This window comes from Ammodytes marinus (assembly GCF_949987685.1).
Source record: "Ammodytes marinus genome assembly, chromosome: 22".
Lineage (NCBI taxonomy): Eukaryota > Metazoa > Chordata > Actinopteri > Uranoscopiformes > Ammodytidae > Ammodytes > Ammodytes marinus.
In genome coordinates this window covers 17,429,625-17,448,892 of record NC_137226.1, presented here as the reverse complement: position 1 = coordinate 17,448,892, position 19,268 = coordinate 17,429,625, and the positions used below count along the sequence as shown (strand labels likewise).

At 41.5% G+C, this 19,268-nt stretch overlaps 1 protein-coding gene across 1 annotated transcript; it reads right to left on the bottom strand.

The window, feature by feature from the left end:
• Positions 1–263: 263 nt before the first annotated feature.
• LOC307268678 (uncharacterized protein) lies at positions 264–17,953 on the bottom strand. The gene is made up of 2 exons (XM_080051411.1): positions 17,836–17,953; positions 264–2,539 (listed from the first exon to the last, which is right to left on the bottom strand). The coding sequence occupies exons 1-2, from the start codon at positions 17,917–17,919 to the stop codon at positions 1,418–1,420; spliced, it is 1,206 nt and encodes a 401-aa protein (XP_079907537.1). The 5' UTR covers positions 17,920–17,953; the 3' UTR covers positions 264–1,417.
• Between the last annotated feature and the right edge of the window lie 1,315 nt (positions 17,954–19,268).

Sequence of the window (19,268 nt, the reverse complement as noted above, 5' to 3'; positions counted from 1 at the left end):
TTGGGCCAGGGGAAAAGGGCAGGTGCTACAGCACCACTTTGGGTCTACCCGTCCACGCCACTGGACTTGATCACTGGAGGACATTAATCAGACACAGCTCCCTCTGGAGACACTAAGGGCTTGGTACAATATGCAACACACAATATGTCTAATTATATGTGCATCTCTTTGAAAAAACGAAAGATGTAGATGTTGGATAGAGCCAGAGTTAAAAATCTTTATTTCACTCCATACAAACACATGTACATCAGTCCACCTCTTCTCCTTGGAACATTCTAGACTCCGTGTATCTTGGTTGAAGCAATAAGAGACTTCAACATGTTGGATATCACTAATACTCGTTGTTTATTGCATTAAACTGTAATCGACCTCAGAAAGCCCTGTAAAAACTGAGCTTTTGAAATCATACATGAATAAAGCAGAGTTGAGAGGCAAATAAAAGGCACATGAATATACAGTACATCCATCCATTGAGTTTGCACTGCTCAACTAAGTTATGGTCAAAATGAAAAGCTCTATCTCATGAGGTCGTATTTTGGCCACACAATACACACGATTTGCCTGCACAGACTATAGGGGACATTGGCAAAACAATTAATAAAGAGCACCTTCTACATGTTAACAAACGCAGGGCCTCTGCAAACAAACACACACACTTACTTATCATACAGGATTTCCCTGTTGCAACTGTTACATCTTGCTAAGCAATATAAGTGACATGCATATACAGTTATTCATGGCATTTTATGAAACAGGTGAATATGGATATTGAAGAATTATAATACTGCAGAATACAAAGACATAATACATGTGATATCATAGAAAATTAAGTAAACTTCATCATATAAAAAGAACTAATCAGGGGTAAATGATTGGCAATAAAAGTAAACAACAAGCTGGTGACACATTCAGCTGACCAGGGACAAGCAACAGAACTATAATAAGTCATTTTTGAAGCATACTCAACTTATGGATTAATTGAGAAAATACTTGGAAAATATCCCACTCCTTTATTGCAGAGTTAGTTGAAGCAGAGAAGCTTTCTCTTATGCTTGTTTGTAGCAGTTAGCTGCTGAACTTATTGTAACTACGAGCGTACTTTATATCAACTCGGCTAAAGTTGATCTTCAGGTGATCTTTCATTGTCATCACCGTAACGCACAGACGTGTGTCTTTGTGTGCAGCTAGATACCATTGGTGCTTCACACACACTTTGTTGTTTCCCCACAATGCCGGGTGCTTAGGAGGAAGGGGAGGAGCTTTCTAATCAAAACAGTCGGAAGGTCTAGTCCAACTGTCTACTTCCGCTAAGCCAGACTAGTCCACTCTCAACTAGTAGAGAAGCTCAGGGTATAAACACACAGCTGTCAGGATGTGGACATGGGGAAACAGCAGCTAGCTTGGCTCATGGAGATATTCAAAGCGATGCAGCATGGCTGCGTTGATGGGATTTAAGGGTGTTGGCATGAGCAAACTTTTTGCCACATTGTCCACACCAGAACGGTTTCTCTCCAGTGTGAACACGGCGGTGGCTTACTAGACCACCTCGTGTGGTGTAAGCTTTTTCGCACTGGTCACATTTGTGTTTTTTTTCCACGGAGTGAGTACGTTGGTGGCCTCTTAAGGTACCTAACTGCCTGAAAGCTAGCCCACACTGGTCACAGCTGTGTGGTTTCTCTCCAGTGTGAGTGAATTTGTGGGATTTTAAACTATGTAACTGTGTAAAAGCTGCCTCACACTCGTCACAACTGTACGGCTTCTCTCCAGTGTGAATACGTCTGTGGCTCTTTAAGTGTTCTGACAGTGCAAATTTCTTTCCACACTCTTCACAGCTGTATGGTTTCTCTCCAGTGTGAACACGACGGTGAGTAGTAAAGTGACTTAACTGAGTGAACGTTTTGTCACAACGGTCACAGCTGTATGGTCTCTCTCCTGTGTGAACACGACGGTGAGTAGTAAAGTGACTTAACTGAGTGAAAGTTTTGTCACATTGGTCACAGCTGTATGGTTTCTCTCCAGTGTGAAGGCGTCGGTGGGACTGTACTTGTTGGCTTGTGCTGAAGGTTTTCCTACATATGTCGCAGCTATACGGTTTCTCCTTAGTGTGGATACGCTGGTGGACTCTTAGGGTGTATAAATGCCTGAACGCTGTACCACATTGATCACAGCAGTGTGACTTCTCCTCAGTATGAATGAGATAATGGCTTTTTAATTTACCTGCTTCACTGAAGGTTTTCCCACATTGATCACAACAGTGTGGCTTTTCCCCAGTATGAATGCAATAATGGATTTTTAATCGACGTGGTGAAGTGAAGGTTTTCCCACATTGGTCACAGCTGTATGTTTTCTTGTCACTGTGAATACATTTGTGTGTATCAAGTTTACGCAGACTGGAATAAGCTTTTCCACACTGGTCACAACTTTGCGGTTTCTCTCCATTGTGAGTTTTCCAATGAGTCTTTAGACTTCCAGATGTCGTGAAGGATTGGTCACAGTGTTGACAGCGGTGAGGTTTGACTCTCTTTCTTCCACTCCGTTTCTGTAGTGACAGACAAACACAGCGAAAGAGACAGTTAGTGAGATGTTTTTTTTTTTTTTTTTTTTTTTTTAATTTTAAAACCTTTATTCACTGGTAAATCCCATTGAGACCGGATACTCTTTTTCAAGGAAGACCTGTTCCCATTCACAAACAGAACAGGCTACCTATCGGGAGCTATTTAGGGTTCAGTGCCTTTCTCAGGGACACTTCGACCTGTGGCGGGTAGACGGGGATTGAACCCTCTAGATTTTTTTTTTTTTTTTAGATTTCTTTATTTAAAAAGGGACAGTGCACATTAATAAACATGAGCACCAAAGTTCAACATGTAAATGTGCCAGATTTAGCCATGCAGGCTAATTTTCATCTGTAGTCCCTGGCAGGTACAAAGAAAAAAAGAAACATTAAAAAAAGAAAATACAAAAATACAAAAATACAACACATAAGCACAAAAACAGAATGACACAAGCACAGACAATTAAAATGACACAATAATTTTTCCAGCACATAACAGGTTGGTGATGTGTGAAAAATATGAAGCATACAGAAACAGATAAAGGTGCATGAACATATAGCACGATTAAAACACATAAGTATTTAAAAAAAGACAAAAAGCACAGACAAGGAGCATACAAGTGGCTCGACTGTGGTTGAGGGTTAACCGCCCTACCCACTTCGCCACAGCCGCCACATATGAAGCCAGCTCGGAGCTACACTGCTGCTGTATTTCTTAACGCTCCAGTGTAAAGGGGGGATAGGGAAACAGAGTACAGAGGTTGAGGTACTATTTATTTTGCCTCTCGTAATAAAAGTGTGATATTAAAATGTAGTAAAAAAATCAAAGCTTGGGGCACTCCTCCGTGGTGTAGTGGGTAGAGCACATACCATATTGGCTCAGTCCTCATCACAGTGGTCACAGGTTCTAATCTGACCCAGGCCACTTACTGCAGGTCATCCTACTCTCTCCCCATTTCCTCTCTGCTCTACAACTATCAATAAAAAGGTTAAAACACCTTTAACTACATATTTCCACTCAATCAACATTTTCCAAGCGATCCCACCTGGGGAGTCCCTAATCTTTGCTTCAGGCTACCCGGATGTAGAAAGTGGGGATCGGGTTGCTACGGATTCTGACTTCCTCTTCCACGCTGTAGCATACCGTTTATGCTTCGCTCAGAACGGGAGACAACAGAAAAGTTATTGTGCGTTTGTTCAGCTGCCCTGCCAAATAGTGTATAGTAGAGATGCACGATACACTTTTTTTTTTTTTTTTTTTATATTTTTATGCTTTATTGTTAGTGTAGAGACAGAGTTGAAATGGGGCAGAGAGGAGAGTGACATGCAGAGAACGACCACGGGCTGGAATCTAACCCGGGTCCGCTGCTGGCCGAGGCCCATGGGGGGGGGGGAGAGGGCCCTACCAACTGAGTTAAGGGCGCCCCCTCGATCCACTATTTTTAGTTCCTATCCGATTCTGATATCTGTGTTTTGGATATCGGCCGATACTGATACTTTCCGACTCCGATATCATAATTATTCTATATTTCTTTGTTGGTGTCGGTAATGTTAAGAGTAAGGTTGTGATGGCTTAAGCAACACAGCAATTCTTATGAGCAACACATATACACAAATATACATAGGTTTATCGTAACAGCTCTGGGGCCGGTTTCCGAAAGTCTTCTTAGAGCCTTCTTAACGCTATGTCATTCGTAACCCCTACTTAGAGTTCCTACTTAATGTTTCGCCCGTTTCCCGAAACGTTCTTTGCTACGAATCTCTTTCGTACGTCATACGTTGGTAAGGTTGGTCTGGAGCTCCCTCAGAGTCTTCTTAGCTCTACCGTAGGGATGTTTCAGCTCTCACTTGTGTCATTTAACTAATAAATCTGACTGTATTTCATATCAAACGGACACAGCGATGACTGTATTTAATAACAAACTGTTCAAAACGATCCAACTGTATAGTGTATATCACGTATAGTATGCTTAGGCTAATATATATTTTAGCAGAATACCATTAACTCTGATTCACAAAGTGTTCAAACTATATGAACAAGTAGCCTACTTTTTAGTCATCTAACTGACTTGACAATCAGCATTAACTGAATGGATGCGATGTCCGTCAATATGAAAATACTTTACGTGATACACTATAGTCTACAGTCGGATCGTTTTTATCAGTTTGTTATTAAATACAGTCATCGCTGTGTTCCTGTGATATAAAATACAGTCAGATTTATAAGTTTAATGACACAAGTGAAAGTCCCTGCGATCGCTGTGGCATCGCCGGAGATACAAACCCCCACATTTCCTTCCGTAAAGCACGATGCGTAAAACGGACACGAGTGACATCCCTGTTGCGCATGGAACTGCCACAAGTCATTCATGATGAAAATAATTGCTGTAAACAATCTTCATCTCCTCCGCTGTTTCTATATTTTCTATATATTTTTTTTAAATCAGTATAGGCTATGGTAGTATGTTCGACCATGGTTAACACTAGAACCTCCGCACTGTGTTCCATACCAGCTCAGCTGAGCCGGGCAGAGTGTGTCGGATCCTCCGCCTCAAAACATGTAAACGTGCGAAAAAATGAATGAATAATCAATTACAGCTTACCTTAAAATAAGTGTGCCATGTTACTGTTTATTGTACTTAGGATTTTAGCTCATTTGGACGCTGTTTGGGCCATCTGTTTTTATTTATATAGGCTATTGGCGATATTATATCTACTTTCAGTTTCATTACTGACCCACCAAGTAATGTGATTAGTGTTCTTAAAGATACTTAGATTATAAAACAAGAGTTCCAAAACACAGATGATGATTCAACAAACTAATGTATGACTTTATATTACACTAGAAGTGCACAGGTAGATTTGATTAGACAGCATACAGATGCAGCTGCGCATGAAATGAGCAGGATAATCGAACTCGGAGCAAACAATTTCAGCAGTGTACGAACGACGTAAGGAGTGTTTCTCCTAAGACACCGTTCGGGAACCACGACTACAGAGGTAAACAACTTTGGTAAGTCATAACGTAGGAGTCTTCGTAGCTCGCTAAGAGAGGACGTTATCGGGAAACCGGGCCCTGAACTGTTTGAATTCAGAACATTAGAACTCAAATTTCGGATTGCCAATTAAAAAATTAATGTGTGCTATATCACATAGTGATGATCTGAAATTTTACAATCATAGTTAAAATAATTAAAAAAAAATCCCTAGCATCTAGCTCATAGATGCAATGGCAGATTTATGAATGGAACAAATGTGTAAATCAGCAGGTTGTCTCTCTGATAACAGAAATATTACAGCTGGGTCAGAGCTCCTTCACCATGGGACAGGTTAGAAGGTCTGAAATGTATTGAGAGTTTCCAAACCAGTCAGTAAAGAGTGGAGCCTATTCATTAGCCCCTGGTTAGACATTCCCCACCCCACATGAGCATCCACTGTTCTGACCTTCAGTTCATTCTAACCTTCTACTATCCCTCCTGGCTATCAGCTGCCACACTTTGTCCATTCACTCCAAATTATTGAATACAAAAATAATATACCTCACACACACACACACACACACACACACACACACACACACACACACACACACACACACACACACACACACACACACACACACACACACACACACACACACACACACACACACACACACACACACACACACACACACACACACACACACACACACACACACACACACACACACACACACACACACACACACACACACACACACACACACACACACACACACACACACACACACACACACACACACACACACACACACACACACACACACACACACACACACACACACACCTGTTTATTAGAATATCTTGGGAAAGCTCATTATATTTATGCAATTTAATTCAAAAAGTGAAATTGCCATATATTATGTATTAGACATGAAGTGATATATTTCAGAAATTGTCTTTAATTTTTCAGGATTCTGTAATCCAGCATCTCACGATATTAGAATATTCCATAAGGCCAATCAAAAAAATTATTCCTAATAAAAAAATGTTGACCTTTTATTTGAAGTATTTTCATTAATTTCATATATTTATAAAAACAATATATTTTATTTCAACTCAATACTTGGTCTGGGATCTTATTTTGCATGAATGATTGCATTAAAGCTCACATATTGTGCACTTTGCTGTCAATTTTATATGGTCTAAGTAGTCCCTAATACTTATTTTTTTAGATGTTTGCTGAAAAACCCGTTCAGATCATTTATTGTAGCAAGCCTCTATACCCTGATTGTCCTCTGGTTTCAGGATGACCTATATTTGTGCGATCTGGCTGGCCCCTCCCACCTCTCTGCCGGGCTTTCTTTATATGTCCATGGGGCTCTCCCACCGTCTCTGCCGTGCTCTCGCGATACTAGAGAGACACTGCGTGACTGCGAACACAGTGTTTACCCGGAGCTAAGCCATAGCTGGTTGCTTGTCCCAAAGCTAATAGCTATACACCAGTCAGGCAAAACTACCAATAAAAACTATTATTTCAGTTTCACCGTTTAAAAAAAAGCACAGGTAGCTTCCTATCCGTTGTGTTATTAAAAACGAGGCATTAGTAGACTGCAAGGGGAAAGCTAAGTTAGTGTATTAGGAGCAAAACTTGGTGCTACAACCGAAGCTACATGGGCGCTAACGCTAAAAATAAGACTCAGACGATTTAAACCAGTGAAAACAGTAGCTTCAAAGTGTGATTTCTACAGGAATATCTTCCCATCCTTTGTCATGTTAAAAACGAGTCATTTTCAGACTGCTGTGGGGAATATAAACAGCGTGTTATGTGCAAAAGCTGGTTGCTTGTCCCAAAGCTAATAGCTATACACCAGTCAGGCAAAACTACCAATAAAAACTATTATTTTAGTTTTTTTTTTTTTTTTTGATTTGATTTAGTTTATTTCAGACATCCACATACAAAACAAAATGAAAATGAAAAGCATGGAAATACAATAAATATGCCTGAAAAGGAGCAGGAAGAAGTATACACTTATTTAATCCTACCCCTTTCCTTAAAAAAAAAATAAAAAATCAAAATATTTATTAAATAAAAAAATAAAATAAAAATAAAAATAAAATAAAAAATAAAATAAAAACAAAAACAACAATTATATTCGCTTCTCTTATCTATATTCTCTGTACTATTGGCGATACTATATTTGCCAATTACATACAACTTAATATACTAAACATTTTTTATATTTTATATATTTATATAATGCATATATCTATATTTATATTTATAAACAATCAATATATCCATATTATATACATACATATCTATACAATCAGTATATATATATATCCATATAATTATAATTACCCTCTTACTTCACACCCTCATCCCTGTACCTTATGAAAATCATTGCTTTGAACCTTTATCATCAACCTAATCATTGCTTTTCACCGTTTAAAAAAAAGCACAGGTAGCTTCCTATCCGTTGTGTTATTAAAAACGAGGCATTAATAGACTGCTGTGGTTAAGATAAATTAGTGGAGTATGAGCAAAAGCATTCTGTGTTGGTGTATGTAACATTCAGGCTGTACTAAGGGCATCTTGTCGCTTAGCGGGGAAAACAACATGGCTGTCGCTCGGAAAATTTTCCATCGGATCTCGGGGCCGTGGACCAATAAGAAATGGGGGGGTGGGGTTATCATAAACTACTGCACGGTGGACGTTTCTGGGGGGGGAAGCATGGACATATAAAGAAAATATGGGGATGTGGCTGTGCCGACTATTACGTAATAGTCGGCGAGAATTCTGACTGGAGTATATTGGGGGGAGGGGTGGGGGTTTCAGAAAGGGGGAGAGTGAGAAAAGGAGAGATTGTTATTTTTTTTGATATGTTGGCAGTCTCTACGCACACCGTGGACCCATGGATATGTTAGAACACATTTAAAAAGTGCATTTAGCATAATATGTGACCTTTAATGCAGCATGGCATGGAGGTTATCAGCCTGTGGTTATGCTGAGGTGTTATGAGGTTGCTTTGATAGTGGCCTTCAGCTCGTCTGTATTGTTGGGTCTGGTGTGCCTCATCTTCCTCTTGACAATAGCCCATAGATTCTCTATGAGGTTCAGGTCAGGAGAGTTGTCTGGCCAATCCACCCCAGTAATACCATGGTCAGCCAACCAGGTATTGACACCGTCTTGTTGGAAAAGGAAATGGACATTTCCATAAAGCTTGTCAGGAGACAGAAGCTTTAACGTTTCCTGGTAGAGGGCTGTGTTGACTTTGGACTTGATAAAACACAGTGGACCAACACCAGCAGATTACATGATACCCACAATCATCACTGACTGTGGAAACTTGACACTGGACTTCAAGCAACTTGGATTGTGTGTCTCTCCATTCTTCCACCAGACTCTGGGAACTTGATTTACAAATGAAACGCAACATTTCATGTCAACTGTGCCCTGTGGTATGCAGCATGCTATCCTTCCCCACACATCCTGCCATTCTCCCTACACATCCTGCTATTTTTCCCACACATCCCACTATCCTCCCCCACACATCCTGCTAACTTCCCCACACATCCTGTCTTCAACATTGCCCACAACTTTTAGGTGTGTTGACAAAGAATGCAGGAAATAAAAAAGACAGTGGAATGGAATTTTACTGTTAAGGGAAGATGAACTGACGAAGTGATGACGGACTGCTCTAGAACAACTCATCTCTTCCTCTAAACTGCATAAATGCTTTGATGCCGTTTGCAAGTAAATGTTTGATAATTTCTCTGTATGTTCTCTCTCCTTGCCAGAATAAATAATTGAACATTTTATGCTGTTCTTCATTCGGCTAGATATACAGGTATATTATGGTTCATTTCCATATCAATAGTCTCTAGTTTTACTGAATAGATTTTGTTCTTCCAGACTCTGGGACCGTCATTTACAAATGAAAGACAACACTTCCTGTCAACTGTGCCCTGTGGTATGCAGCATGCTATCCTCCCCTACACATCCTGCTATCCTCCCTACACATCCAGGGGTAATAGTGGCTGCTTATGGTGCTTTTCCACTGTATGGTATCAGCTCAACTCAACTCGACTTAACTCGCCTTTTTGGCGGTTCCACCGCAATATCATGGTACCTGGTCCCTGCTACCGACTTTTTTTGGTATTGCCTCTCTCTAGGTTCCAAGCGAGCTGAGCCGATGCTAAAAAGGTGACGTCGGCAGACTACCGGCCACTGATTGGCCAGAGACTACCGGCTTCATTTAGTAATATTTACTCCCAAGCTCTCTGGGACTTTGAGTGTATTTTGTCTCGCCGCGTACAGCATTCTCTGGCTCTCATTCATTTGATTTGCATCACAGATCAAAAAACATAATGAAATGTCCATATATTCGCCAAGCTCACCCAGTTGTGTTGGTTGTTTCAAAGGTTTTTTTATTAAATCACAACAAGTATCCAACAGCTGTAATACAATGGATTATTAATTTTTTCCCCTTTTTTTCCCTCCCGAACATATCCCACCCAATCACAAACAGTCCTGCATTAAGAAATCAACACACAAAGCAATACACAACGTCAAAGAAACAAAAAACAGAAACAAAACACAAACACAAACACACACACACACACACAACAAGAAACAAAAACAAACAACCAATATGAAAGGAAAAAAAAATCAAATAAAAGAGGGGGGGGGGGGAAGCTACTCCTCAACCATTGTGGTCGGTTTATCATAGTAGTCCAGGAAGGGGCGCCACAATCTATAAAATTTAGTCTCAGATCCATAGGCAGTACAACGAATTTTCTCCAGATTCATACATGACATAATGTCTCTAATCCTATGAGAGTGGGAGGGAGGAGCAGGATCTTTCCATTTGAGCAAGATAGCCCTACGAGCAAGCAAAGAGGTGAAGGCCAGTACCTTTAGCTTCACCTTAGGCAAGCCAGAATTGGGAGCAATGCCAAAAATTGCAGTGAAAGGGTTCGGCTCGATTTGATGCTGAAGTACTTCAGAAATTGTATGAAAAACTGATGACCAGAACCCAGTCAAGGTGGGACATAGCCAGTACATGTGAAAGAGTGATGCCGGTGCGCTCTTACAGCTATCACAGGTCGGGTCTACATCGGGAAACATACGAGCTAGTTTAGTTTTAGATATGTGGATACGATGTACTACTTTAAATTGCACAAAAGCATGTCGGGCGCACATGGAGGTAGAGTGTATCTGATCCAGGACTGAATCCCACATGTGATCTGTGAAGGCAGAACCAAGGTCCTGCTCTCTCAGTTGTGTTGGTTGTTGGGGATGTTACTTTAAAGCTCCCATATTATACACTTTTCGGTTCTATTATACACCATATTATATGGTCTTAGTGGTCCCTAATACGTTTTTCTTCAATTGTTTGCTGAAAAAAACTTTCAGATAATTTATTGTACTATGCTGATGTTCAGCTAATCTCACAATGGCCTATTTTTTTAAAAGAGCTGCAGCTCCCCTCGTAAATATACAATCTTTGAGCTGCCCCCGCCCCCTGTCCGGAAGCGAAGCCAGATACGCCTCGCCCTCTGTCTGTTTGTAAACAATGATGACGTATTTGCTCGGCCTGTTAGCACAGTTAGCCTACCCATGAGAAGAACCAAGTCTAGTGCTAGTAACGCACTTTGAACAGTTTGACATGACCTATCCTTGTCTACATGAAAGACTACTGTTCATACAGATGCACTGACTTGCCGTTTCCAAGCTAATGGAAACGGCATGTTCACAATAAAAATGCTGCAAAAGATGGTGGCTACTGCGAAGCTAGCTCGGGAGCTACCGGCTAAAAATACCACTAAAATCAGTGAAAAAATGATCTTCAAAGTTGACTTCTACACTATTTACTTCCAATCCTTTGTCCTGTTAAAAACGAGGCATTTCCAGACTGGTGTGGGGGATAGAAATATGTTTTTATGAGTAAAAGCTGAATGCTTGCCCCAAAGCTAATAGCTATACACCAGTCTGGCAAAAATACCAATAAAAAAATTTCTTTCAGTTTCACTGTTTGAAAAAAGGGGTGTGGGCACAGTGGAAGCTTCTGGCTTTCCAGTTTTTGACGTCAGAAACGGGGAGAATTCTGACTGGAGTATATTGGGGGGGGGAGGGGTGGGGGTTTCAGAAAGGGGGAGAGTGAGAAAAGGAGAGATAGTTATTTTTTTTTATATTTTGGCAGTCTCTAGGCACACCGTCATGTTCTAACATGGATATGTTAGAACACATTTAAAAAGTGCATTTAGCATAATATGTGACCTTTAAACATGCTCGTATTTACATGCATAGGGATGTAGCGTACGTGATGCATCCTGGATTCCCTACAGCTGACACCAATCCTCCCTTTGAATGGCCGTAGCAATATTCTACTTCTTTTAGCAAACAGATGCAAGGGGGGTATTTCTTAATAATGTTACGTCCTTATTTTGGTGGTTGGTTCAGTTAATAGTACAACTGCTCGTAATTTCTGCTTTGCTACTTGGCTCCGGAGTCGGCTTTCTGCCCCTTTGTATGACGACCCCGCCCACATTCAGGAGGTACTATTTGCAGTGGAAAATGACCCATGTTGCTACCAAAACCAAGTTGAGCTGAGTTGAGTTGAGTCGAGTAGTTATTTATGTGCGGTGGAAAAGCGCCATTAGACTGTTTATCAAAGAGAGGACAGTAGAACATTTTGGGGCTATTTTGCTCAAAGATGCCAATACGCACTAAAGAAATAAACAACTGTTTATTTGAATATAAAAATACAACAGACACTGACCTTACAGTTGTGCAATTTTGTTTGCTATGTTCAGATACAACTTTTGTGCAAACATGAAGTCAGTACAAAATACAATTAAAGAAAAGTGCAACTTCTACCGTTTTGATTTCTTTTTAAATACAGAGGTTATTGGTCGTTTTGAAATATTTAAAAATAAAGCAGCATTGAAAAAGTAGAAAAATCTTGTAGGCCTACACTAGTATGCTGTTTTCAAAATAATCGTTGAAATAATGAATACAATGTTTTTTCCCCTTGTAAATAACTAAATGCATATCTCCAAATGCCAAAGACAGTAACAGTTTGGTACTTCTGTAAACTTACTGAAATGTGCCTAGGCCATCACTCTCATGCATTCATCAGACTTTTATGTGCTGTCTCTGCTGTTTAACACAGATGGGTTGTGTTGCCACAGTGATGTGGAGTCTTAAACTTTGTACCTGCATCCTAAATATCCCAATAGAGCAGAGCTGGGTTTATTTTAGCCACCAGTTTAATGTCGAATTGCTCCTGCTCGATTACTCTCATAGGCCTTTCACACCGCCGCAAAATCGGCGCTAGTTCTGGGCTAGTTCGGAGTTAGAGCCAGTGTTTTGGTTTCACACCGCCAGAAAGCCTGCTCCGGGCCGTAAAAACCGGTTCAACTCATACCCCAGGATTGAGCAGGGTTTGAAGTGAACTGCTTGCGCCAGCGGCCGGGGGAGGGATTATCCTGACCAACCAGACCAACTAAAACCTCATGCCCGCCATGTTTAAAAACACCGCTACTACGAGACGTAAACATAACATAATTACCGAACGTAGCGATCAAATTGACCGGCGAGAATACGCTGTATGGGTCCTGTTTGGTTAAGAAAGCAAAGCGAGAGCTAACACGTGTAAAAATAAGACGTATTCGCCGCTGTTGTTGTGCTTAAAGCTAGCGGTAGCTTTAGCGTTAGCCACAAGAGCAGCGGCGTCGGGCGACGTACACACGTTTACAGTGACGTCATGACGTTGCTCTCTTGCCGGCTCCATGGCTGTCCCCGGTCGATGTGAAACCAACCGGTTCATAACTGGGATAAGGCTGTAACCAGTTTTGAACTGACCCCAACACCAGCCTGGAACTGACTCTTGGTTCATTTTGGTGTGAAAGGCCTATCAGTGTATGCCGTAGTCACGTGCGTCGCGGTCACGTGCGCAATGCCGCACACACGCACATACACACAGAGCAGCTGATAGAGAAACGCTTGGAGACACATGTGCACATTTATTTACCGCAAATCGCGGCCTTTCGCAAAGTGATGACTATACCCACTAAGAAAGCTCCAGCATTTCCGTATGCCCACTAAGAAATGCGAAATGATACGTAACAATTTCGATAGTGACAGAACTCAACTGTCATACTTTCATTCATAAATTCAACCCGTGCGCTGTGTCCCTGTGGAATTCGCAACGGACTTATAATAGATGCGGTACCAGGCATTACCCACGGCCAGGGCCGACGGACTGGGTAGAAAAGTGATACAGTCGTGGGGGGGCCCAAGGCAGAGGGGGGCCCATACATTTTTTTTTTTTTTCTTTTTTTTTTTAAGCTAAATGTGTGGCCCCGATCTTTGAAGGCCCTGAACAATGCCATTCCAAAAAAAGAAATAATTGACTGGCTCGTGATAGGCCCCTGACCCTTGCAAGGAGATCAGGGGCCTGCGCATGACTAAGCCATGTATGCGGGAGAGTAAGCAGGAGCAAGCCAACATTGAATTGAACTGGTGGCGAAAATAAACGCAGCGATGTTTCTATGGGGATATTTAGCTGTACAGAAATAAGTGCTTGCAAAGCTAGGACAGTTTAAGACTCCACATCACTGTGGCAACACAACCTATCTATCAGCTCAGACAGCGCAAAGAAAAGTCTGATGAATACATGAGAGTGATGGCCCATGCAAGTTTCAGTAAGTTTAAAGAAGTGCTTGCAATGCATTTCGACATTTTAAGGGGAAAACACATTGTATTTATTATTTCAACTATTGAGTTATTTGTAGAACAGCATGCTAGTGTAGGCCAACAAGATTTATTTTCTGAATTTTCAATGCTGCTTTATTTTTATGTTTTAAATTGGGAAAGACATGTTCCAAAACAACCTGTATTTAAAAAGAAATCAAGCAAGTAGGCTAATAATAACCATTAATTAATTATAGGCTATCGCATCACAGTAGGCCTATTGTCCACAATAATCACAGCCCCCCATCCATAAAGGAACTTTAAAAAGTTTAATTTGCACTTGATGTGCCTACACAAGTGTATGGTCTATTATTTGTATTTAGTGTGTCTGCATAGTATTGCACAAAAACAGTAGAAGTTTTCTTTAATTGTGTTTTGTACTGTCTGTAAAATTATACTTGCACATAGCAAACAAAATTGCACATCTGTATTCAAATAAACAGTTGTTTATTTCTATAGTGCGCATTGGCATCTTTGAGCAAAATACCCCCAAAATTTTCGCCGCCGCGCTTTGCGCCGCGCCTCCTGTGACCCTGCCCAGTGACCACCTTGACTAAGACATATTATGGGGGAAACACCGGTAAAAGTAATGATTTGGTCATTCATCAGATGAAATATTGTGGAGTTGTCTGGCTCAGAGAGACATGTGTATTGTAAGACCGCTTTTCAGGGGGCCCATCAGGACTTTTTGTATAGGGGCCCAGAATTTGGTGCTACGCCCCTGCCCACGGCCCTTTTCATTGCGGACTGTTGGGTAAAAGAAAGGGCGATGTCCAACCCGAAAATACTGGCAGCGCGACGCAACATTCAGCTCAGTAGTCCCCTCGGGAGACGCGCACGGTGCTGTCGGAGCAGGGACTTATTTTCTCCCAATGAGGAAAAAGTAATATTCTCAGTTTGCATAACCGGTCTGAAATTCATATTAACTTTTGCGAGCACTTCAATATCGGATCATCAGTGCAGTTTTCATAGGCTATTAGGTGGCGACTGATTCACCCCGTCAACTCATGCACTGAACATGAAAGAAAACCAGAGCCGGCCCGAGGCATAAGCGAAGCGGTTGCTTAGGCCCCCCGCCCTGTGTGTTTGATATTAACATCATATTATGCAAATGTAATGTATCATACAAAAACATTTGGAATACAATGTGTGTTAGTCTAGATAATTAATAGCCTAATAATTGAATCAGTTCATCTGGGAGGTAATCCGAGGTTAACTGATCACGTCACGTTCACGTCCAAGCACAGTGTGTATTGAGTTTATTTTAAAAAAATGGAAATGGGGCTGACTTCAGTTGCCCATGCACTGTGTATAGTCTACAGCCTATTTCAGCCTCGTCTGTGGAAAAAAAAGATACAGTAGCTGGACAACAGAGTTCTTCTGCTTCGTTCCTCTCACTGCATTTAAATGCATTCACTATATTACAGAGAAATATGTTCCATAAAAGAAAAGGAGCACCAAGCCCAACCCAGAGGACTCTGCATAATATTTTATTTTAAATTAATATTTTTATGGAAAATCCAAGTGTCTTTCTTCAATGGCTTCTAATTCACCCGACCCAGTGTCTCCAAGTTCTTTGTTCACACAATTCTTCAGATTAAGCCTCTTAATTTTCCTCTCAAAGTGCACCAGATTCATAGCCTGGAAATCCAGACCCTGATGTCTTGAACGATAGAGTGTCTGGCCACGATCAATAGTAATTTCCAACTCAAGGGGCGGCTCCTACTCGTGCATTTCAAATGCCACTGCACGCAGTTGGATAGCACTACAACCAATCAGAGCGATGCACAAGGCGACGTAAGCCCCTTTCGTTTAGCGAACAGCTGTTAAACTGTTAAATTAAACGTTTGCCGTTGTCGGACGGCAAAATAGAACATTCCACTTACTTGCTAATGAAAGATTTGAGTGCCGTCTTCCAAATCGTTAAGGGTCGAGGCCAAAGCAGTCTCAAACTCACACAACATATCCACAGCCATCGTTGATGTTTACCATCACGGCTTCGACGTCGCATGCACGTCACTGTCGTCATCCGGTTACGTCCTCCCCAGAGTACCATATAAGGGGCTCTGGCGCGCCTGCCAGATTTCTGGCTTTCTTGATAAAGCTTCAACGGAGCGTGTCCAGACCAACACGCGCAGCAAATTTAATTTGCCAGCGCCTAGTGGCAGGTCTGGGAATGCCAGGCTACCAGATTCATGCATTTCACTTAAAAAAGGTTAAAAAGGATCTCCCGGGGGGGCTGACCCCCCTAGAAGGGCCGGGATCTAGAACAGACTTGTGTTTATCTATTTTAGAGTCACCAGAAGGTGGGAAACAATGTATTTTAATATAAAAGAAATCTGAGGGAGACCCCCATACCCCCCAATTTCATTTGGGAATAGAAATCCTAAGCTTTGTGTTTCTAAAGGCAGGCTAAGGTGTAAAATGTGTTTGCCTTTGCTGCACCTAATGCAGAAACAACAAAAGTGTAAACTAACCACGGTGTAAGCCATATGTTTAATGTACAAATGCTATGCTGCATATTCAAGAAGAGGCTAGGAGGGAATCATCACAGTATACCCACTACAAAAAGCTAGACTACACCACTGCCCTTGACCCTAACTGTAGACAATTCACATTTCCTGTAACCTTGCATGAGAGACAGAGAGGCATTTCCAGCTTTTAGCAACAGTAGATATGACACTTCATTTAAATATTCTTCCTTAGTTAAAACAATTACCTTTTACAATGTCTCATAACGGCAGACACTACATGATCCTTGAAGGTCCTACATATAATTTGTGGTGAACAACATTTTACAACATTCCATGCCCATAAAATCACTTTGCCCCCTGGGTATAACTTTGGCCTTTGTCTTTTACCTAGGAAGTTCCAACTGTTTTTTTTAGGAAGTTCCAACCATAGATATAGGACTACGTATGTAATGTTTTATGTATCTATGGTTCCAACCTTGGCAGATTTATTTTGTACCGTAGGAAAATGAAGCATTACAGATCAGTAAGCCTGCATAGCCTACTTAAAAACAATTTGCTTCAATTAATTGATTAGGTCTCATTTAGTTAGTATAGCCGTGTGATTAAAGACACTGTCTAGCGAAGGGGTCACTTGAGAAATAAAGACGTTTGTTGGAGCCATTATTCTACTCCTTTGTTTGTTTTATTTGGTGACATGTAGTTTTGTGTGTGACCACTGGGTGGAGCTTTGGGCTCAACTGAAAGCATATAGGTAATCACCGGGCACGGCCAGGTGTGTGTATTTTGGGTAAAGCAAACCGTTTTGTACCGTGTCACCATATTTGTTTGCTCTGTACCAATCGATGGGAATTAATGAACTATACCTTACATGAATGGAAATGGAATGTGTGCTACGGTGAGAATGCACCTGTTCAAATAAATGGGTCACAGCACTCAAAAGGAGGCATCGGACATTTATTATTGGCACCACAGAACACGCTTACGACTGAGTTCTCCCACACCGCACCAAACAAGGCTAATGTAGAGCCGGTTAACTACAACGTTCTTTGTGTCATGAGCACTGACCTGAGAGCGCGAGCCTGCAGCTTGTGTGGTGGGTCGTTGTACGTTGTTGGTCCCATGCTCTTCATGGTGGTTGTTCTCCTCCATTGCTGTTCCTGCTCTCCTCTCTTAAGGCTGCTGCTCTGAACACCAGACCATGGGGTGGAGGCATGGACATATAAAGAGGGAGGGTATAGTGGAAACTATCCTCCTCCTCCTCCTTCTTCTATTGTTTATTGCTGGTTGACAAACTACTGCTTGGTGTATTACCGCCACAAACTGGAAGGGAGTAGGCTACCTATACCTCCCTACATAAGAAAAAAAATATTGGTTACCCAAAGAAAATTAAATCGAATTTGATTGCACTTATTTGAATTATTTTGTTAAAAAAAATCTATTAAATGGAAAATGTAGCCTACTGTAGTGAGGAAATTCAAGCACAGTGATACGTTGTAAAAGCAAAAGGTTTATTCTTCAATCAATATAGCAAGAAAACTCCGCGGAGTGGTCACTAGTTCCAACACATGTTACGTGCAGCAAAGAGTGACCCCGTCATGACATATTTAAGGACATTTTTAGGGCCCACTCACACTAGTGCCGTTGGCCTGTTCCGTGCTGCAGGAAGATTCAGCACGATTCCCCCCTCCCCACTCCTCCCCGCAGGCCCGTGCTCACACTGCTTGTGGCCTGGGCACGATTGCACCTTGCCAACGTCACCGTGCGCGTTTAGGATTTGGAGCATAGTCTACTTGTAGGCTATACGACTGTTTGTGAATATTTTCATCCGGCCAAATTTGCATCATATATTCCACTTCCACATTAGAGCAACGAGAATCCTTAAGCTATTGTTTTTTTTTAAATGTAGCCTTGACGTAATAGGTCGGTGGACAGTCTCATATTTGTGCAGCACGCTGTTTATTATTAATATAACGGCCCATCATCAGACCATACGTACCGGATGGTTTTATACACATCGATCGCTCCATCAAAGCCAAGTCAGAACTTTTTGTATGGGCAGAGATCGTTTTTTTAAGTGTCTTTATAAAGTTTCTTGTTAAACCTTAGTGTAGGCTACTGTTTCCTTATCACCGGGCCGCGGAGTCCCGTTGTGTGTTGTTTTGTGTTCGTCTCCACCGCCATGCGTAAAGGCAGTATTATGACAGCTGACGGGAGGAAAAAGAAAAAAATCATCTGACGAACGTGAGTAAAACACGAAAACCTTTTTGCTTTGCTTTCTGCGCTCACCTATTTAGCTCTCTCCCTCTTTTATTAGCCCACACCTAGGCCTACACACACGTTAATTCTCACACATTTTAAGTAGCTACAAGTCCAAGTGGTGGGCAATTCTGGTGGGCCAAGGGGCTGTTCCGTGCTGGAATACGGATGGCGTGGTCACACTAGCCAAACGTTAGACTTTAGTATGCTAATGAACTTTGGCACGGGCCGCGGCCCTAGTG